The 22,716-nt window shown below is 38.3% G+C and overlaps 2 protein-coding genes across 3 annotated transcripts; one reads left to right on the plus strand and one right to left on the minus strand.

Annotated features, from left to right (window-relative positions):
- Positions 1-465: 465 nt before the first annotated feature.
- LOC109462366 (leishmanolysin-like peptidase) lies at positions 466-16,212 on the minus strand. The gene is made up of 19 exons (XM_019758910.1): positions 16,044-16,212; positions 14,224-14,324; positions 12,333-12,363; positions 12,027-12,109; positions 11,458-11,578; positions 10,769-10,941; positions 10,189-10,294; positions 9,533-9,627; positions 9,298-9,418; positions 9,020-9,127; positions 8,723-8,799; positions 8,432-8,542; positions 8,119-8,251; positions 7,067-7,156; positions 6,333-6,533; positions 5,683-5,757; positions 4,140-4,217; positions 3,558-3,630; positions 466-3,039 (listed from the first exon to the last, which is right to left on the minus strand). The coding sequence occupies exons 1-19, from the start codon at positions 16,167-16,169 to the stop codon at positions 2,921-2,923; spliced, it is 2,022 nt and encodes a 673-aa protein (XP_019614469.1). The 5' UTR covers positions 16,170-16,212; the 3' UTR covers positions 466-2,920.
- A 223-nt stretch (positions 16,213-16,435) lies between these two features.
- LOC109462316 (organic cation transporter protein-like) lies at positions 16,436-22,476 on the plus strand. 2 transcript variants are annotated; one of them, XM_019758846.1, is made up of 12 exons: positions 16,436-16,799; positions 17,249-17,375; positions 18,251-18,354; positions 18,492-18,646; positions 18,941-19,112; positions 19,564-19,708; positions 19,846-19,937; positions 20,126-20,260; positions 20,568-20,647; positions 20,771-20,879; positions 21,246-21,455; positions 21,647-22,476. In XM_019758846.1, exons 1-12 carry the CDS (start codon positions 16,537-16,539, stop codon positions 21,717-21,719), a joined length of 1,665 nt encoding a protein of 554 aa, XP_019614405.1. In that variant the 5' UTR covers positions 16,436-16,536; the 3' UTR covers positions 21,720-22,476. The 2 variants fall into 2 exon arrangements, with proteins under 2 accessions (XP_019614405.1, XP_019614406.1); XM_019758847.1 differs by lacking the exon at positions 17,249-17,375 and having other exon boundaries at positions 16,501-16,799.
- The last annotated feature ends 240 nt before the right edge of the window (positions 22,477-22,716 follow it).

Genomic DNA, 22,716 nt, shown 5'->3' on the forward strand with positions numbered 1-22,716 from the left:
ATCAGAACCAAGGAGAGAACCATTCCGTAGTGTTCTGCAGACTACACAATCAGCACCAAGGAAAGAACCATTCAGGATAGTGTTCTAAATCAGTACCAAGGAGAATACAATTCCGTACAGTTTTCTAAAGGCTACACAATCAGCATCAAGGACAGAAGCACCATTTATACTGTTATGAAGACTACACAATACGCAGCAAGAAATGGCGGTTCTAAATTCTCTTCTTGGTCCTCTAGTGCAGAATCGGAAAACCCACCTACCAGCTGCCATGGTTCATCATCTATCAGTTTTGATGCAGTTCAGTCCAATTGCTTTTTTGTTGCTTATCCTTCAACTGACCTAGTAGGTAATACGTCATGTTGATAAGACTTTATCTGCCCTGACATATTTGTGTCATCAGATTTGTTTTTAAACCTCATGTCTGGACAGTAGTTTTCCAATAAGATACGGTTTTATTAGGTAATACTTGGGACGCCTGCAACAGTTGTAGCTAGCACATTGTGGAATATATCGGGACCGAGAAAATCGGTCGTTATGGCCAGATGGCCTGCTTATAGAGGTGGTCACTTGGGCGTATTATCACAATCTACTACTACCAAATGAAATAAAAAAATACAAACATCGGATGTACAATATCAATATTTACTTCTTTACAGTCAAATGCATTTTCATCACAATATTCCACATGTTAGCAAAACACAGTGATCTTATCATAAAGTGAAACAAAACATTTCTGATATGTGTAGGTTTATGTGGATTTTTCCAATCCATTTTTGTTTTGTGTCCCCAGTTTCTTCACAATACACTATGACATGAAACGCACAAGGTAAATATAACTTTCACATCAACAACAAACACATAAAACAATTATCTATGGATAATCAACAGAATATTCAAATGAATATTCTATAGACAATATTTGTCCCAAAAACATCATCAATACAAGCAAAACAACTTTCTACAGTTACACCCTGAGAACACTACGAAAAACTCACAATACTCAAGAAAGGTCCAGCAGTCATAGTCACTAACAAGCTGTGAATGGGAACACTTTTAAGTCCTCTTTGCAAAACATGACTGGTAAAATAATCTAAACGTTCCAGCACACATACTGTTGCTATGATTCACACAGCAGTTTTTTTTTCACTTGCAAAGTAGTCTGGAACTATACTTGGAAATATAAGATGGATAAGCAGAAAAAATGTACACCAGATGCTTTCTTATTAATTACTGCAATATGAATGTCTTTTGTAAAGTTTTATCCAAAGGAATGAAATGAAGGATGGACGCTTTATTGCCTGTTTTTTTTTTGCAATGCAAAGAAGAAGAAAAAAAGACATATATTTCTTTTGAGTTCTTGAAACACCATAACAGTAGTGGGCCAGTAAATGCCCACTAATTTGGTGCAATGTTACTGTTAATATACTTTGTAGCCTATTACAGGCCTTGTCAAACCTTCAGTGGCTATTGCTTACTACAGCTGTCATCAAAACATTTCACAACACACCAATGGCAAATATAAACAGTTACCATGCATATGGTAGCATTTCTTTAGAATTAGATAAAAAGCTTAAAACATTAAAAAAAAACTGAGGAAATGTTGACCAGCAACATAATCAAACAAGCAGCTTTCAAGAAATTAATCAAAACGTTGAATGTTTGATTTACAAAATTATATAGTTGCAAGGTATAAACAGAAATAAATTACATAGATTACTTTTTAAATTAAAACATTAAAGATAACACCATTTTTACCATACATGCTAAATCATGTACTTCACTGATTTTTGAATTCCTTGATTTTCATTAGACTTAATTGAATACGGTGGATTGTAATGCATCTTAAATCTAATAATCAGGAAAAAATGCAACACGCAACAAAATTAAGTTCACGGCATGACGAGGAATTAGGAGCACTGCTACGCATATGTCAACCCACATTACATGCTGCCCATGTATTAGTGTTACATGTAGCTACCATCTAACAAGGTTAGTGAATGTTTAATCTACATTTGTACAAAGTTTGAAGCCTTTTTGATGAAGCAATTAAAAAAAATAGTCTGAAAAAGATGGGACAAAGTGTGCAGAAATCACTATATATAGCTCTGCTGTATTACTTCCATAATTTGCAACAAAATCATATAAATTTGTTGTTAATGACCACTTTTCTCACAGTCATGTTTATGTATTAAAGATGTAAAGTTAGCTGCTCTATTTCCTGTAGCCAGTGATGCGCCGTTATAAATGTTAATCCTTTGCTTGCATCTATTTGATCCCTACTAATGATTAAAGAAATCTTATCAATTTTCGTCCTAGAATAATTCCTCTCCTAAAAATCACTGTGTTGTATTGCTGTTACTCTTGGAAAAATGATGGCACATATTAGGACGATTTCAACACCCTGAATCAAATCTTGTTATTACTGCAACTGTCAATATTCCTTATCATAATTATTTATTCTGTGACAGAAGACTACCGATCCCATGTTACATCACATCTCCACTGGGAATGTAGAGGTATACAAGTTAAAAATACATTTTTTAAATGACGCTTAAGGCCAAACTATACTAATTTAGTATCTTGGTTTAAGATTTGTGTAAGAAAATAATGGAGCTTATATATGCGGGCAAAATAGAAATTATTTAAAAAATGCATCCTGCGATCGACCCACTTGCTACCAAAAAGTAACATACTATGCAGGATAACATTTAAACTATGGATTTTCATCTTGTAATGCATGAATAAAAAGCAACTAAAAATAGGAAAGGTTAGGGCCATATACAAAAGCATATTTGGATTGATTCACATCCCAAATAGTATATGTGATCTTTCATATACCTACTTTTTTTTTTAAACAAAATGAAGTGTGCAAATCTAAGTACCAAGAAATCCGATATTTGATGTGACCTAATAGCACTGCCTAAGGTGTATTGCACAGTAGGATTCCGACCAATAGTGGAATGAGGTTGAGGAACAACATTCCCAGAGTTGCTGTTCGACCAGGTGATTCCGAAACGCTCTGAATAGTTCCGCAGGGGACTGCAGAATAAGAACAAGAGTTAATAGTTTTAAAGTGATTGAAGTGCTATCCTAGTGGCAACTATCATTAGCATCACAACAAAAGTGCCCAACTAGTATTCACACCAGTAAGTGATAATCAATTCTAAAACGGTGGTTTATGCCGTTTTTCAGCAATATTATCTTGAATGCCACTAAAGCAACTGGAGGTAGGTATATGAACCTAGATTAATGGTCAGAAAAGAAGGAAAAGTCGTAATCATATGTAATCCTACAATAATTCACATAATATAATTCAATACATTGAATATTTGTACAACGGTAACACAACAGAAACCCCAAAATGCAAGTGACATCAATTTGATTTGAAAACATAATCAATGTCTTAGGGTAATATTGCAATGTAAACCATAAATTATAGTAAAATCGTCAGCAACATTCTCAAAATAGCATTTGTTTTTCTAAGCAATATCTTCAATCAGTTGCAATTGACAAAATAACAACATGATGATGATTCTAAAAAAAGTGTGGTCCCTTACCCTGTGGTCTGGTTGAGGCTGTAGACAGATTTGGAGGGTCTATTTCTGCTGGGCAGGTGATTTGTAAATTATCCTGGTAAAGACAACAAACCAATGAACTTCAAGGCAAAATCTAAACAAAACATCTACTGCATACATGCACTACTTCACAAAAATGTCATAAAATGTCAATCCAGCTTAGCTGTTCACTTGCAGTTTTCAATGACATTTCAGTAACATGCCACACAAATGCCAAAAGTAGACTGACTTTTATATTGACTAATACGTCACTAAGTATAACATATCACACACATGGCTACACCACATCTCAAAGCACATGGAAAATACAAATTTATGAAAACCTGCCTTTACTACTTGCTCATAGCACATTTATGTATTCGCTGTAACTAGTTCTTGACATATTTGTGTAGCCCCAGGTAATGGTAGCATTGTGATTCATCTATATTACACACATAAAAATCATACACATCTATGTTCCCCATGTAATACCAGCAATAGTACTAGTAATAATAGTAAATAACATCTATGTAGCCTCTAGTAATTTCAGCTTTGTTATTCTATTGGCATTGTAATCATACTTACCCAACACATTTCTTCACAGGAAGGACAAACCAGACTGCCTGTGTGCAGCCAGGAGCCTTTCACCATTGCAACAGACAACTGAAAAACATGTGAAAAATAGTCTTTATAGTGTACTACAGACTACACAATCAGCACCAAGGAGAGAACCAGTCTTTATAGTATTTTACAGACTACAGAATCAGCACCAAGGACAGAACCAGTCTTTATAGTGTTTTACAGACTACACAATCAGAACCAAGGAGAGTACCAGTTTTTATAGTGTTTTACAGACTACACAATCAGCACCAAGGAGAGAACCAGTCTTGATAGTGTTTTACAGACTACACAATCAGCACCAAGGAGAGAACCAGTCTTTATAGTGTTTTACAGACTACACAATCAGCACCAAGGAGAGAACCAGTCTTTGTAGTGTTTAACAGATTACACAATCAGCACCAAGGAGAGAACCAGTCTTGATAGTGTTTTACAGATTACACAATCAGCACCAAGGAGAGAACCAGTATTTATAGTATTTTACAGACTACACAATCAGCACCAAGGAGAGAACCAGTCTTTATAGTGTTCTACAGACTACACAATCAGCACCAAGAAGAGAACCAATATTTATAGTGTTCTCTATAATACTAGAACAAAACTAGAACAGAACCGTTCAAAGATGGTTTATAATTTTTTTAAAATTTTTACACTGCATATGTCATTGCTGTTGCTTTCTTTAAATAAGCGAATAATTTGACAAGCTTCCATTCCAAAGACAGTATACTTTGTATATAGGTAGTTTAATCCTTATGGATAATACGCAGTCTTCTTTGCATAGGACGGTCTTCTATCCATGATAGTTCAATGCTTGCTTCATTAATATGAATCATAAATCTAATGCTATTAATATATGACACAGCAGGTGACAGCATGGCATTCAATTTGTTGTCAAGCTCCCACCATGACGTATGCTTTGACAAGGTTCCTGCTATGGCCTACATGTACATGTATTGCGTAGGTGAGATGAAATTGTCACATCATATTAAAGTGAAAAACAAGTTAAATGCACACCTAATGCCATTTCTTACAAATGATCTCCATTCTCTGGAGGTTAACCATATTTTCAGTGGGACTCCATTACATTGTACAAATTCATATAAATTTCTTGTCATTTACATACAAACATAGATGTACACCCCCAAAAGACCTGCACAGCTGCACAGCCAAATATGGAAGTGAAAAATGCCATGATGGTAAATGAGAGTGCAATATGTGACATCTGGAGTGTTTAGATTGTGTATGGTGTGGGTGGTAGTCTCCGCTATGACTTCAAAATACATGTACAATGACAGGATGACAAGGAAATGAAACATAACAGATGCTTCCTTCCTTTATCAAATATTGGTAACGGTCAATGAAGCAAATAAAAATCTACATACTCCACATACTCGTCAACAACAATCTAATAATATCTGAGTATTGATTAAAGCTGTAGCAATACTACATGTACATACCTCTATACTGCTAAACTTCAATCTACAAAATTGACATACACAATTTTTCTTACCTCTTGTCCTTTTCTGTAACAGCGATATTCCTTGCCTGCTACCACCACGATCAGCCCTTCATTGGTACAGCGGTACTATATACAGAAATACACCAATACCATCACTAATCAAATATAAACACCAGAAAAATGGTAATGCAGGAATTGTCAATGAAGTTTTCAATTAATATCAGAGATGGATTGTCAGGTAATTGATTTGCGGACAAATATTTTCAACATTGAAATGCATTTTTGCAAATTAATATTCATCCTGGCAGTTGTAAAAAACACCCCCTCCCAAGGCACTTGGAGTTAAATGTTATAATATGCATAGCTGAACATATTTAGTGAATTCAATTTTTGTAGCTTTTAAATATGCGTAAGATACTTTCTTGTATCACAAAGAATGTGGCACCACAGACTTTCTGCAACTCACGATCCACTTCTCATGTGTTTTATCTGCAGAACAATCATGATGTCAGACTCACAGAAGGGATGGATTGTTCAATCCTTGACATTGACTGGTCAGGAGTTTTACAGTCACAAATTTGGGTCTAATTCCTTGTGTTTGGAAATTGCAGTTCAAAACTGGCTTCATAATGTCCAGTCTACCAACACAGAAAAACTTTTGAGATAAAGAATGACAAATTTAAGAAATGGCAACAGCAGACCTGATAGCAGCCACTGCCCCAGTCGACAGCCGAAGCCCTTTGCCTACAGTCTTCCTTTGTCCAAGCACTGCCCTGTTCTACACACTTGGAGTCCTGGCCGTAATATTCCAGGGCAAAGTTATCCCTGTCTGAGGGGGCGTTTTCTGCCGTGTCACAGTTGGATGCCCTGGAGAACACACCATCTGACTGCCAGTTGAACTCCTGCAAATATAATATTATAAAATATATATTAATATTTTTGTTACTGGTGGCTGTAGATATACTGTGTATACTTGCCTAAGGTACACAATACAAAATATGTAGTTGTACACAGTGAAAATCTTATAACCATATAGTAAAAAAGGGCATATTTAAGCAACATTTCACAAACTACTGACCTGTGCAAAAATGATATTTTAAGATACATGTAACATTTAAGTCTACTAAAACAATGCAATTTCATTTGTAGGCAAAAAAATGTATTCAAAATGCCAACCTTTCTTGCAATACTACCTAACATTTAAGTTCTGGTTAACAACAAAATGCCTAATGTGAAAGTTATATTTTTAATGTACCGGTTTTGGCTCGTTTGGTTTATGCCTTCTGGAGTGCTTTTAAAGCTATCTGCATAATGTTAAAAATAGGTCTACTTCACTTCTATCACATAGAATATGTGTTAGAAACATGATGCAGGAAAATATCACATTACTTAGAACAAGCTGCCTTCCTAGCTTCAAGAGAAACACAATACTTACCTGATTGAAGGGGCAATAGTCTGCCAAGGCCACTCCACCTCCATAGTTTTGTAGAGCAGTATTATCTTGACCAGGGATGCTGTCAAAATACTAGAATAAGCAAACAAAACACATTAACATTTTAAATTTGTTTCTATCTGGAAGAAGCAAGCGTTGTGTTATGGTGTATGTTTACAATCTTTTCATTCAGAGAGACCTTTTTATCTCAGTTTTTATGTAACATTATTTTATTATTGCAAAGTAAAAAGCAGGTTAAGGTAGCCTTTTTGAGGCAGTAGGGGCAGTGGGTTGTTAAATGTCTGTGTCTAGTAGCTAGGAAGGTGGTGCCCATCTCTCTCCTTCTACTACCTTTACCTTCCCAGCCAAAGTGAGGTGCCCATTATATGACAGAAATGCCAGGGATCAAGCCTTAGCCTCCTGCCATTTGATGCCATCTTCTTTCATTTTGAGGCAGCTACCTTCAACTTGTTCAAGATTCTACTGCCTTTTATCGCTAATACGAGAGAGGGGTGGGGTTTCCAGGCCTTCATCCGGGTGATTTCAAGTGCATTACCAACTCCAGGTAGTAGGATTGTCGAACCATTGCACATGGCATGCCCCTGGCCTTTCTTGAGAGGTGTAGCAGATTCTTTAACATGCATGGGTGGCCACAGGGATGTGGATATACACAGGACCTCCATTTAATGTCCTATCCAAGGAACATCCCTAACCCAAGCTAAGTACTCAATTTCACCTGAGTGATGTAAGGAAAGTGCCAGGAGCACAAGATGGCATAGCAGGATTTGAACCCAGGACCTCTTGGTTCCGAGACAAGCATTCTGCAGTTATGCCTCATGACCCCACGTCTGTTAACCAGACGTCTGTTACCATGGTGTTGGGTTACACCATGTTGCAATTTTATTGCAGGAGGGATTTCGACTCCTGTCTGACCATAATGTGTTTGAGTAAGAGTTAACAGGGCAGACCATATGCAAAGGTAAACATTATGCATTTGCCTTACAAATGTTACCTTTCTAGTTTATCAATAAATTTGTCAGGCATTTCCTACTGACCTGGTATTCCTCGGGAATGGGTCTGCCGTAGTTCTGGAGGTTGCACAGTGCTACAGACACCCTGTCAATGCTGCACCTCAGCTGGAGAGGGTTCTGTTGTACTGTGTTACAGTAGGGTGCAACCAACTCCCCTCTGGAAGACAAAATTTGGGCCACATGGTCAGAGATTAGAAAATATTCAGAATACTGAAGTAACAACAAATGCATGTATTTTTTATGCAAAGAATGAATGAATGAGCATCTACAAAACTAGTGAAATCTTCTCTTGTTGAAAGACAGCAACTATTAAGATAAAACCAGTACATTAACATACTTTTGTGTCTGAGAGTCAATCCAATACTTGCAGCTTTTCTTGGCAAAATCACAACCCAGGTTCTTCCCCCATAGCAAAGGCTCAGCCATGTCATAGTTAGCTCTGTACCACCTGTAAAACAACATGAAATCTGGGATTATCAACCTCCAAAAAGTATCTCCAGAAAGGCAAACACACACAAATACAAACATTGAATCTGTCCCTGGAGATAACAAAACCATGCACTTTTGCTAAGCATCAGTAGAGGGCACAATTACATATACTCGTGATTAAGACATCCTTTGCACATACCCTGTATCCTCCATCAGTGCTAGAGTTAGCCTGGAGAAGGCTCTGTTTTGGGTATGAGATCCTGTCATAGCTTCACTCTGAAACACAGCATGAAAAAATGGCATTGAACATACTTCATAGACAGTATAATTTTTTAAGTAAAACACACATAACAGATACAGCTACTGTGAAAATAATTATTCTAACCATCTTACAGAAAATATTCATTTTACTTCAGTATCTATTATCAACAGGACTTACACCTATCTGAAGCTTTACTACTAACAGTAAAATCATTTTTCATAGTATTCTTCTTACCTCAAGTAACCGCTTTTCCCAGTGATTCCATTCTGTGCCAGCACCCCCCTGATTCTCTATTTCAGCTCCTCTCAGATCTGGACAGTTAAAATGGTTCCTTATTTCTTCCTAAAAAAAAGGAAACAGATCATTTAACATTCATCCAAATTCAAATGTTTGGAAGGTGAACTTAACTCAAGGCCTGCAGTTTGCACAAAAGTCAGAAGATGTCACTGCAGAACCCACAAAGACTCTGCAAAGGCTTCGGCCACAACCAGCATGATGATGGGTTTTCTTACCACGACTTTTGGCGTGATGATAACGTTGACTTTATGCTGGAGGATGCGACCACCGCGGACGTGCCACTCTGGGTACGTGACCTCTTGGATCACGCGATCGCTCCACTGGTAAACTCCACGTCTACAGGCAAAAATACAGTAATCCTCACTCAAAAGGACGATTCTGCAGCATGTAATCCCCTATGACTTAAGTCCATTCTTTGCTACACAATACAAGATGAAATTGTGGACTTACTGGTCATTGAAGACTGGCTTTCCATTAGCACTTCTGTTTGTCAGAGGGTTTCCATTCTCATCTCGGTAGAATGCAAAGAGGCCGGAGGAAAAGCCCTGGATAATAGTTAGGAAAGTAGTTAGAGAGGAAAGATTCCATTCATTTTTAATTATAACATACCTCGACTAGGGAGCTCCCCCCTTACTTACCTACATAGTCCCTACGCACACACATTTGTCAATAATGCATAAAGATACAGATAAGTACATACATAGCTTTATTGTTATGTATTGTATTATCCCTCAGCTATATGCAACATAGTCTTACTGATCAGTTACAAATCTATTGTTGCTGATTTGCCATATGCTGCATGTATCAACTCCTTGGTGATGCTGATGATCATGTCCTTGGTGCTGATTGGCTATCATTAATGCATTCACCTCAGCCCTATGGCTGATTGGCTATAAGTCACATGTACCAATACTTTAAGCTGATTTGTTACAACAGCCTTGTTGGCAACTCATTGGGTACTCAATTTGGCAATTCTGTTAGTGATTGCACTTCTGCTATGATCATGGTGCTATATATCTGAAGTCATGACAGACATCTTGCTACTTGTGTAGTGGTTAGCAGGGGCATGTTCATATTGTTACAGTATTCAACTATATATTTCTTACCAAGGCATGGATCATCTCATGCTTGACAGTGGACAGTAGGCTGGCAAACTCGTGAGGCTTGGTGGAGATGACATTTGGGCACAGATTGGCATAGCCTGCAACAGGCCTAGAGAAACATGGAGTCATGTCATATAGTATACATGTATGCACTGTATGTAATGTAATGTAATTTTTTTTGTCGGTTATGTCGACTATACAGATACAGGTACTCAGGCCTAGGAAAAAAATGTTGTGTTTGCTGTTTTAGTCCTGAAAAACATTAGGGTCGGTAGGTATACAAATATAGGGATTATCTTTTTTTTTTTTTACTTTGGCAATCTCTAGTGATCCAACTATTATATAGTTTAACAAAGTAAAACTTGCATGAGGACACTTTCATTTTCAATGTCAATGTTGAACAACTGATGGTACGTTTCATCGTTCAGGTGTCAGATCATGGACCTAGAAAACGTCAATCAGCTCAAAGAATTTATGTCCCTTGCAGGGGTCTACACACAAAAAAAGGGTACGGTTGGCGGTTTCTTTTAGGGTCACACAATTTTTTTCATAGGCCTCAAGTCAAATAAACTGTTACTCTTACCTGTCCAGAGCAGCTTCCAGTTGGCAGTAAGCAGCATAAGCGACAGTGTCGTCCACCCCACAGCGGTCAGTCTGTTTGGCTGACACATACAGGATGAAGTCAGCACTGGCCACCCCTGGTCCTGAGGGATTACCCACCAGGTTACAGCCAGTCTGATGGGTCCAAACCCGGCACTGTGGGGGTTAATCATACAGTATAAGAAGCAGTAGTCAGAGACAAGATGTCTGATAGCAGGACTGGAAAACCTTTTTGTTGCATACCTTCACTGGTGCAAGTTTGGGTTAGGGTTAGGGTCATGCAGGATTGCACTAGGATTGAAAATTAAATGCACCAGACAAATTTTACCTCCACCTCTCAGACTGTCAGAGGTTTGGTTTATACTAAAAACTGTTCAGTAACAATTATATTATACTTCATAGCTGGTAACAGTAAATGCAGCAAAACTGAAAAGTCACAAACACCTTATGTAGTACATACAAGAAATTATTATAAAAACACAGAATATGAACCAGTGCAGGTTAGGTGCAGGTAGACATAAAAAATGATGAGGATGACTAACAACAACAAAAACAAAAACAACAACTTTGAGCCCTAGATATACAATGTATGCATCGTCAGGTGATGTTTCTGGTTGTGTTAAAGGAAACCCCAAAATAATTCAACACAAAGACAACATACAGTAGTATTACCTGTCTGAGATGTTCCTCAGGTACCTGAACCTCTCCACACCTGGTGGTGACATTACAGGCCGTCTCACAGCACAGGTGAGGGTCATTCTCCAGGATCACTGCATGGCCTGTCTGGCACTGACTACAGGCACGAAACATGGGGATTAGGGATAGCAGACTTCACCCCCTCAGACAGAACATACAGCAACTGCACTGTGAAAGCACAGGCAGACACAAGGACACAATACTATAGTATCTACCTAAAACAATACTGTACACCTGAAACAATACTGCATACCTAAAACAATACTGCATACATGTACCTAAAAAAAATACTCCTTTCATCAGGGGTTTCAGTAATCAAAACATGTGCATGGCTTCATGTATATATGATGACCGTGTATTAAGAGGAACGGGGGACCTTCTATTCAAGAGTTTTCTATTAAGGAAAAAACAGAACACTTTGATAACTGTTTTCTTTCATCAACGTCTACTTGGAGAGTACCAAAAGGCTACCAGGGCATGTACAGCATACAAGTTATATATCTACTGTGGCAGTTTCAGTTTAAATGCTACAATTGTGTACTTACCGATCTAACAATATAGGCACACCTGTCCCCCTTACATATAAAGTGTTTTGTAGGAACTCCTTGGCTCGAGGGAACAAAACATTCTGGAAAAGAATAGAACAAATCATCAGATTCATGTATACATAATAAAACCCATCACATGTAAGTCTTTGAAACAATATTTGGGCAATTCTAACTTCAACTAACAAAAACAATTATGTAATGATCTACAATTAGACAATGCTTCAAATGATCAGGACTACAATGTACATGTAAATTGTAACTGCATTGTAAATATTCTTCAAGAATTGTAATGCCATAACTTACCTTCACTAGGTCTTTCTTCTCTGTTGATAATCTGTAATGAGATGAGAATCATAAATACTCATTGAAATGACTAATTAACATGGTTCAGTATTCTGTATATTTGTACCTAAAAGATTTGGCTGTATCATACATGTACACTAAATTTGGTACGCTGAGTGAGTACTGAGTACAGTGTTTATAATTTACATGTATCTGGTGGTGCTTGATAAGGAAGCATGTCTCTCCTTTCAAGGACACTTGTAAATCCCCGGGAGTGTCTTAAGCCTGTAGTAAGTTGTACTGGATGTTTTTGAATACTTGTGCACAATCAATACAGTTTACAGTCTCACTACAGCATACAAAATCAGTCCTCTCATTGTTACAACCCTAAGGCTGAAACCCAGTATTATCCATAAAATCATTCTGCCTTGAGCACTACAGTGATAATATAAGTTCTCTCAAGAGACATAGTGCCTCAGTCCGATATGCAAAAAGAAACATAATTCTCGACCTAGGTACAAAATGGGAATTTTCCCATTTTCTTCTTTCGCAAATTGTGTTACAGTCATTACACCAGGATCATTTTTGGTGATAAGGAAATGTCTGTCAAAAACCAAATTACCTTAAAGACACTGCAAACATTTCAAAATTTACAGTAGTTGGCAACTGGCCATGGTTTGCCTTGGGAGTGCTTCTATTCATGAAGTGTAAATTATCATAGATCTAGCTCATATATAGCTGCAATGATAATACTAAATCAATGATGAGAATCATATTATCATTTTGCACCTCAGAGAACATGCCATGGCCACAAAACGGATAATGGAATTTGGGCATAAAAAGAAAATTGAGTTAGAAACTAGAAGGATGAGTATGAGTCTACCAGCCTCTATTCAAAGCAAGTATACTGTATTATGTAGTTCTAAGACAGTCATGTACAAAAGATTCTATTTAACATTATAATGATTGTATCTGTGTACAACTGTCTAGTCTATAACAAATAAAATTGAATCTGATATTTTGAAGTGACCTCAAGCTCCAGCCATTGATTTTTTGGGTAGAAATATTATCATTCATTACCTACTACATGTAGTTTCTGGGCAAAGAATTAATCAAAACATGCAGTCATGATTTGTTAAAACTTAGGGCTTGTGAATTGTGTATTGTGGCTGAAAATACTGTTTTCAACATACCTACACTAGAACTGCATGTAAATTTGAAAATCAACTGTACTAGACAAAATTATTCTATTGACATCACTCTTGTTTATAAATTCTTTTTCCTTTTTGAGTAATTTTATAGTCCATCAAATACAAATTACCTTGATCAGAATAATGGCATAGATAATGCAAAATACAGTCTACCAGAAATATGTACCATTTATATACTAGTACCTGAGTCATATGCTTTCCGTCAACGATGGCAGACTTGAACTATTCCTCAATCCTCTAACTACAAACATACATGTATAATATACACTTTTGTAAGCATATACTCTCCGAACAATTTACCCCCAGATTTTTACTAGTACTTTTATCAATCAAAAACTTTTACCAAGGGGACTTTCCAGCTTATTGACAATATTTCACAAAGGACTATAATAGAAAAGGCTTATGGAAAATGATAAATGGTTCACCCTAGGGCTGTAGTGGGTCAAGAATAATCAGACTGAGGATATACTGACTGTACATGTGACTCCAGGCAATAATTTAACTGGGATTTCAGCATAGGCTTTCTACTGCCAGTTATTTTCAAAGACTAAGTTAAAGTATCTGCACAATTACGAGTACGGTAGTTGAAATATTTCAAATACATTAAAACGCATGATATAAAAGACAGCCTTCAGATTCCAAACTTAAGTCAGTATACTATTACATAAAAAAGAATAAAATAATGTATAGAATGTACTTACTGTTCTATGCTACTGTCATAAACAAGGTGTATTCTCAATGGTTGATCTAGACTTCTCTTCTTGACTATATGTGCTGGCTCTATGTGGACACCATGGACAACCTGTGTATGTACATAGTAGACATAAAGGTTTAGAAAGAGTTGCAGCATGCCTACTAATAAAACTAAATTGGACAGAGAAAATTCACACAATTGAAATGATATTAGTAACACTAAATCTTCACTAAAGTAACGGACAACTTTATTGTTTTTTAGTAGTACACCCTTTAAAAATGTTTCAATGTTTCAATCAATGTTCTAGAATAACCTTGAGATTTGAACATGATGCATTAGATTGTTACATTTAAGTAGTACAAATACCTGAGTTGTGTATACAAATTGGCTAACATTAATGATTGGGACCTTTTCTCAAACTAGCTTTCAAATATTTGACCAAGGTGGTAGCTTAGCACCACCTGTAGTATGTGCCATTCATGCCTGTTACAAATTGTTACAAGTCAAACAGGTCTAGATCCTTGACCTTTTGCATTTAACTGCATCTACTGTCATTAGAAATGGTTGAACGACTATGAATGGAAACTTTGTTCCACAAGGCCGTTACACCCAAACTGACCTCTATAAAACAAATTCTGTATCTGGGTGTGGTCTATCTAGAAAAGTGATTGTGATACTAAAGCGTTGTTTGTTGTTGCGATATACACTGTAGCAACTGAGAGCATACTAATGATCAACCATGCTATTAGTGTTACGTGAAGTGTCAATGTTAATGACTACTTTATTGTTGTAAAGTACCCTATTTTCTAAGCTGCTAGCATAACTAGACCTTTAGGACTAAAGCTAAGGTGAATGAATGACTGAACTTAATTGCTTGAAAGTTGAACACGGTACAATTATAAATGGCAACAATGACAGAATAAAGCTTACAATAGAAATTTTCTTCTAGGTTGCGTGAGCAAATTAGTATGATAATGAAATGTATTTCCCAAGGGAACAATATCAAAGACTGTAGGGGATTCAAACCCAGAAATTGGTAGAATATAATTAGGCCATTTTGATTTGATTATATGTATAACATCCATGTGGGAATGAATTTTTATCGCGCTTCAAAAGAAAGTTTTTGACAATACTGTAAATCATACAAAGCAGCTGCAAAATGAGCAAATATATGCCATACATTGCAAAAAAAATATTGAAAAATGATACTTTGTGTCGTGTTGTTGCCATACAATATGACATAGGTCAGGTTTAGTTATTTGTTCAACCTGTTATATTATATAGTAACAAGGGAATTCATTGTTATCCTGCCCAACCAAACCAATAATAATATATCATAATTTTATCAGTTACAATTAACTTACATGTCTCTAACAAAAACTGCAACGTACCATTACCACATGATATCATTTGACCTGAAAGTTATAATTCTAAGCCATATGAAAATGAATGTATTATTGGCCCCGGAGGGCATTAATCTCACACGCTAGGTGAGAAATCCATGGCAACACGGAAAATCAATAAAACACATAAATCTAATACAATAAATCATGTTTGGCAAATTATTTGTCATCGCATTTGGCCTGAAAACATTACAACACGGTCTGAATGCACAATAGGGAATACGACGCTTTGTTGGTGCAATTGTGTTACAATGTGACGAGGGAAAACATTTTACCTGAGGAAAAAATCGTCTGACATAAAATTGCCCAGTTGTCGTTTGACACTGACAGACGATACACGATCAGTAACGTTACGGTTCATGGCAACCGAAGTTCAGCGGTTAGAAATCAACCTCACATCCGTAGCAAATATGAAACATCTTACCTCGTTGGGCTTGGGAACCTGATGTGAACATCTGTGTGCCTGTGCGTAAACCAGTAAACATAAAAACAAGGAAACAAGGAGGCAACAAGCGGAGGGGACGGAAGTGTTGTTGCCAGCGGTCGCCATCTTGGCTCGTTCCCAGGATATCGGATACCGGAAACACACGGGAACGTGATTTTTGGCTGTCAGCGGAAATACGAAATACGTCACGCCTGGTTTCCTTTTCTCGTGACCCAGTTTCTTGGTTGGTTGGTTGGTTGGTTGGTTGGTTGGTTGGTTGGTTGGTTGGTTGGTTGGTTGGTTGGTTGGTTGGTTCTTCATTAGCATGACCCCTATAATCAAGAACAACATTTGATAAACTTTGAATGTCACAGAGGTGAGCCCGCGTGGATAAAAAAAGAAATTCCACAACCCCCATCCAGTCGGGAAGTGGACTAGTCCATAACTTGCGTAAGGCGACACCGTTGACCCTGAAAACAGCCTTTCTGTCAAGATGGTGGACAACGACGAGGTTCTAAAGTACATCGGGGGCTTCGGTACCTACCAGCGGCGACTATGTCTCCTCCTGTCCCTCACAGCTATCCCCTACGCCGGGCACATGTTAGCCATGGCTTTCCTAGGCGCCAAACCCCCGCACCATTGCTCGGTAGCGGGGCTAGAGAATATAACGGTCAGGTTTGGCGAGGACGAGGGACTACGGTTGGTCTTTCCAGGGACTACAAAAGATGGAGTGTGGACCTTGAACCCTTGCAAGAGGTTTGTGCGAAGATTATACATTGACTGTAGGGAACAAGTAGTTCTAACTACTGATGACCTTGAACGTCTAGTTCCTGAAGGTCACGGAACGTGCGAGACGCTAGGCCCTTCAAATTAAGGTCACACTTAATGTATCACTTGGAGTGGGTTGATATGATAACTAATAGAAAGGTAACATTTGCAAAGCAAATATTACATAATGTTTACCTTCGAATATGGTCTGGTCTGTTAATTTTTACTCAAACACATTCATATACATATGATGACAGGAGTATAAAGGATCATAAAGCCCTCCAACTGTTAAATTGTAACATGATGTAACCCAACACCAGTTAGTTACCATGGTGACAGACAGTCTGGTTCAGTCAGGTCAGAGGTCACTGGAGAAGGAGAAGAAGAAGAAACGTAGCAAAACTTCGGAAAACGTAATGATCTTTCCATTTTTGCAGGTACGACCTAGGTTCTGTAGATGTGGAGGGTGCCGACCCGTGGAACACCACAGGTCTGACGGAGGTGCCGTGTGACCACGGCTGGTGGTACGACACCAGTCAGTTTAAAACGTCCGTGACCATGGAGGTGAGGATAAGATTTAGTACTAGGGCCTAGGGCGGGTTTCGCACACGCCTGCGTAGTACTCGTACGTTTTTCCGACGAGCTCTGTAGGAGGAAAATGTGACTTTTCACGGTGTTTCAAATTCGCTGTTAAAACAATTCTGTAGTACAGTAGCTACAAAGGGCAGATATTTTATACACGCGTTGAATTTGCAGTAGAGACTCAGAGGTCACCACAGGAATCACCTCAAAAGTTTCACGATCTATATTTTGGTCCGGATCCGAGTTGTGAAAGCACATCGCGGCCAAAAGGGCTCACTTGTCCCAATGACCTTGCTTGTCCCAGAACTGAAAAGTTGTTTACAACATCAGCAGAATGCGTGCCATGTCTTGGCCGACTTCCGACGATTTCCAACAAGAAACAGCTGGGCAGCTGATTCCAATCTGGCTGTACACTTCACCTCAAGTGGCCATGAACTAATGTATCCTTGGTCTATCCCTCAGTCATGTCTGGTACGGTCACTGGGAGGTAAAAAGAGGTCCCAGAATGAATTCGACAAAAGTGCAAATAAATTGACTTCAGTAACCTGGTGCCGGCCGACAGTTAACTTCCCGGGATCTCCTCGGCACTTGGAGTTTTAACCGCCCGCCGAGACCTATAGCACGTTTGGGGGATTTTTTTTTACGGGAAGATATTCCAACAAAAGTCAAAAGGGTCAAGGATCTAGTAGTTGTTTGGCTCTGAAATACAGTTAATACTTTGTTTGTTGTACTTCATAAATGAAAATAAATCATTTTCTGATTGTTTTGCAATGCACTTTTTGTAGGGAGAACAAGTTGAACAGTGTTATTGATATGCGGTCAATGTAATTTTCTTTTCTTTTTTCTTCACGTTTTAGCACAACCTTGTTTGTGGTCGGAAATGGATGGGCAGTTTAGCACAGTCCATTTTCATGGTGGGGGTCTTATTGGGTGCCGTCATTTTTGGCGACCTCTCTGACAGGTTCGTTTCATGTTTACAATTCAATATTTAACGACAACAAAACATGTGTTATCAGGTGTTATCAAATTGTCTTCAATAATTTTTCATTTTGCATAAATGTGGCCTTTCTGTCTAATTATACTTGCATATTTTTACAGGTTCGGAAGAAAAAAGGTCTACTTTCTTTCCCTCTTCATCATGTTGGTGTTCGGCGTAGCAACGGCCTTCGCACATAACTACTGGCTCTTCGTATTCCTCCGCATGATCATTGGGGCAACAAACTCGGGAGTGTTCCTTACGGCGTTTGTTCTAGGTAATTGTGCACATTTGTCGCTCTGTTTCTTCTTCTTCCCCAAACAAAAAAGGTCAATGACCTGGACTAGACGGCTGTCACCATGGTTACTTGTGTTGCTGCAGACACCCTGCGGTGTTGGAATACATTATGCTCATGTAGCAAGTTGCGCAGGGCAGAGTTGGAGGGGCTGGTCCCCATATGTATGAATGTGCTTGTAATGCATGCGTAATGTAATATAAAACAGTGCAGTTTGTTGAGCTAGACCACCCAATGTTAAGGTGAATATTATTCATACCTTTTTATATTTTTCAGCCTCAGAACTGGTTTCCCCCGACCACCGCACACTGATTTCCATGTTCCTGACGATGTTTTTCGGGATAGGAGGTGTGACTCTAGCGCTGGTGGCCTATCTCATCCGGTACTGGGAGTGGCTTCAGCTGGCCATTTCACTCCCCAATGTCCTCTTTATTATGGTCTACTGGTGGTACGTTTCACAATGTTTGCTTCTTATGTGTGAGTGTGTGGGCCGTAACTTTTTGTACTGCAGTTTCTCTATGTTCTGCCTGGCGGCACTTACCACTAAATCAGTGATCGTTTGAAGGAGATGTAACTGTGTAGGCAACAGTTTGTCATAATTGTCGTGCTTGAATTGTGATTATATTTTTGGTGTGTTGGTAGCTGTTGCGATCCTAAAGATGTGTATATATTGGGGCCTCCCGGTGACTTTTCTTAGGACTACACCGAAGAGCCTTACCCATACCTCTTCTTCTGGACATGGTCTATATCTTGATTTTTCAATAGTAGGTAGCTGCCGGGGTATGAGAAAGAAATAGTATAAGCCCCAATCCCGGAAGCTTGTTTATGAACTACAAAGAATCCTTCTATCATCATTATTATTATTATATTATCATCATCATCATTATTATTATTTTCAGGGTTATCAATGAGTCCCCTCGATGGCTCCTAGCTAACAACCAGAAGGTCAGGGCGGTGGAGATTTTCCGGAAAGTTGCAGACGTCAACAAGAAGGCCATCCCAGAAGGACTGTTTGAAGAGGATGAAGAAACAGATGCCGTCAAAGTACGAAATATTGATTGCAATTCTTACAATGGGATTTACTTGGCTTCGGTGCTTCTAAACTAATTATATTTAACGCTAGATATAGATAACGCTACCGTACCTAACATTTATCCCTATTTCTGTATTTATTTATACAGACAAACGGACAACCCAAGTCGCGCCATAGCATACTGGACTTGGTGAGAACACCCAACGTTCGGAGGAAATCTCTCATCATGTTTTATGCGTGGTACGTTTTCTTTCTTTTTTTTTACGTTTTCTTTCTTAGGCGATGTACGTACATGTATATTAGTTTCATATATGGCTGACAAAATTCATGCGAGCGCATGAATTTTACATCCGTTTCCAAACAAAAAAAAACTTTACAACAAATATTTGAAAATTATACTAATGTCATCTACGTAAAATTTTCTTTAGGTTCGTCGCAGGGTTTGTTTTCTACGGATTGTCGCTGAATGCCACGAACCTGGCCGGAAACCCGTACCTCAACTTCTTCGTCTCCTGTGCTGTTGAAATCCCCGCCTACATCCTCGCAAAGCTTTCTATGGATAGGTCAGTTTACAAACGTTAACATTCTTTCAACGTAATTACTCTAATACTATACTAGTCGTGGCGAAGTAGCGTGCTGTGGCCTAGTGTCTACTATTCCCGCCTCCAGATCGCAAGGCTGATGTATTTGTAATGTGTACATTCACGATCACACAAGTCATGCCTATATACGTGTAAACGTTATAACATAAATGTGGCCTTTAATTTTTATAACTTGTGCTTTTTGTGTGTACGAACTTTGCTAGTTGCATACAATTTTTGTAATATAATACTGATGTACCAAACGTTAATGTTGTTTTTTTCTAAACAGGATTGGACGGCGATGGTCTCTTCTTGCCTTTCTGTTGGTTGCTGGCTTGGCGATGTTGTGTATCATGTTCATCCCAACTGGTAAGTCGTATATGGTACTATGTATGGCAACACCTATCAAAGTACGATACTAAATCTTAGCGCTAATCTAATAAAATACGTCATATATCAATGGACTTTGTTTTTATGTTTGTAATCCAATAGCGTATTCCACGGCGATCACCGTGCTTGCGGTCATTGGAAAGTTCGGAGCCGCTGGTTGTTTTGGAACCATCTACGTGTTCGCTACAGAGATCTTCCCGACCGTAGTCAGGTAAGAACTGTTTTACAAACTACCTCAATGACGTAAGTTACATCCCGTGGCTTTTAGCTTCAGGTACTAGTATTACTTCAGTGTACCAATCACATTCTGATTATTCCACTATGCCCATGTATTGTGATAAAAAGTTATTAAAGTTCCTACGTAGGGGTTAACGGTCGAACCGCGAATAACTGTTGCCTTCTTCAGAATGGATGGCCCATGCAAATGATAACGACCCGGTGGGATTACGGACACGTGACTTCCACCCCCTTCGTCAGAACTGAACTGAAACAAAGCGATACCTACCTCGATATGGAGGTCGAGGAGCTAACGTTGATTGTTGTTTATTTATTTATTTGTTTGTTTGTAATCTGACAGGAATGTGGGTGTCGGGGCGTCCTCCATGTGTGCCCGTATCGGGGCCATCGTGGCGCCCTTCGTCTTCCTACTGCACGACGTCTGGTCACCCCTCCCTTACATCACTTCCGGGGGCGTGGCCCTGGTGGCTGCCGGTCTGGTGCTGCTACTTCCGGAGACCCTCGGTACCAAGCTGCCTCAGAGTCTGGAAGAGTCCGAGAATTTCAACAGGTAAACATGGTTCTTTAATTTGCCGTTTAGCAATGTACAAGTCATTGAATCAACATTGTCAACTGATTATTGTTGTGAATACAGATAGCATTCATCAATTGACAAAGAGTAAGATAATGATTATACAAAATGAATCGGTGATATCTGAAATGGAGACTTTATGTACAATATATTTCCTTTTGTTTGGACAGGAAAACAGCTCAGACGACCACCTCAGAGAAACCGAACGACGAGACTGACAAGACAGCCGAAACAAAAGTGTGATCTGGTTCAACTTAACTTTGATCTACGCCACGGGATCTAGATCTCACTTCAGGAATGTTTCTACAGTGTACCCTCTTGGTCAAGTGAGGGTGCAAATTTCGCCATGATGTTACAGGTACTTGAAACAACACAAAACGCAGATGATTTACCGACTTTTCAGCCGGATCCATCTTTAGGATATTGACCCGCAGTGATCTCATGGAGTGTGCGGTCAAGGTTAGGTCAGATGTGCCTGGAAGTCTATATCTACCCCCGTCCCATTTTTGCCTAACAAGCCGTAAGGCAACACCGAAACGTGACCAGTTAAAGATTTTTTGTTCACCTGATTGGCTACTCTTAATAGCTAATTAGGGCTTATATATCAGGGCTATATTAGCTACTAATTACACTAATTACTCGTGTCAAAGGTCACTGCCGTTGTACACATTTATATTTATAATTTTCATACTCTTGAAAATATCAGCTTTACAACTACGGCAAATGAGAAAACCACCAAATGCCATTTTGGGAGGCACATGTTGTTTTGGGAGGCACATATTGCCATGTGCTGTTTTGACCTTCTGATCACATTTTGGTGACGTGACCAAAGTAGAAAATCTTGAAATAAATTCTATTTTATTTTTCGTAGCATCAACTACGTTTAGGTTGAATTAGGTAGAAGTCACTAGCCTTGCATATCATAGACACCTGCAAATGTTTTGTTAGTCTCTGTATTGATATATTATTAAATACATGTATGAAATTTCATTTTTTTTATTAGGGCTATGTATTTTTTACTATCTGAGGTTTAATATTAATACTAATATCAATACTAATATTAGTATTAATCTTGAAAACAAACGTTAACGTTACAACTTTATAAAGATATAAGTATACAAAATATTTTTGTACCATTTTTGGACAATTAGAACGTAAAGAAATGTTTTGCGTCTGTCTTTTGTTAACACTAGACGTATACTGTTATACTATAAATATATATATATATATATAAATATAT

The sequence above is a fragment of the Branchiostoma belcheri genome, unplaced genomic scaffold (genome assembly GCF_001625305.1).
Source record: "Branchiostoma belcheri isolate BF01 breed outbred unplaced genomic scaffold, Haploidv18h27 scaffold115, whole genome shotgun sequence".
In the NCBI taxonomy this organism is placed as follows: domain Eukaryota; kingdom Metazoa; phylum Chordata; class Leptocardii; order Amphioxiformes; family Branchiostomatidae; genus Branchiostoma; species Branchiostoma belcheri.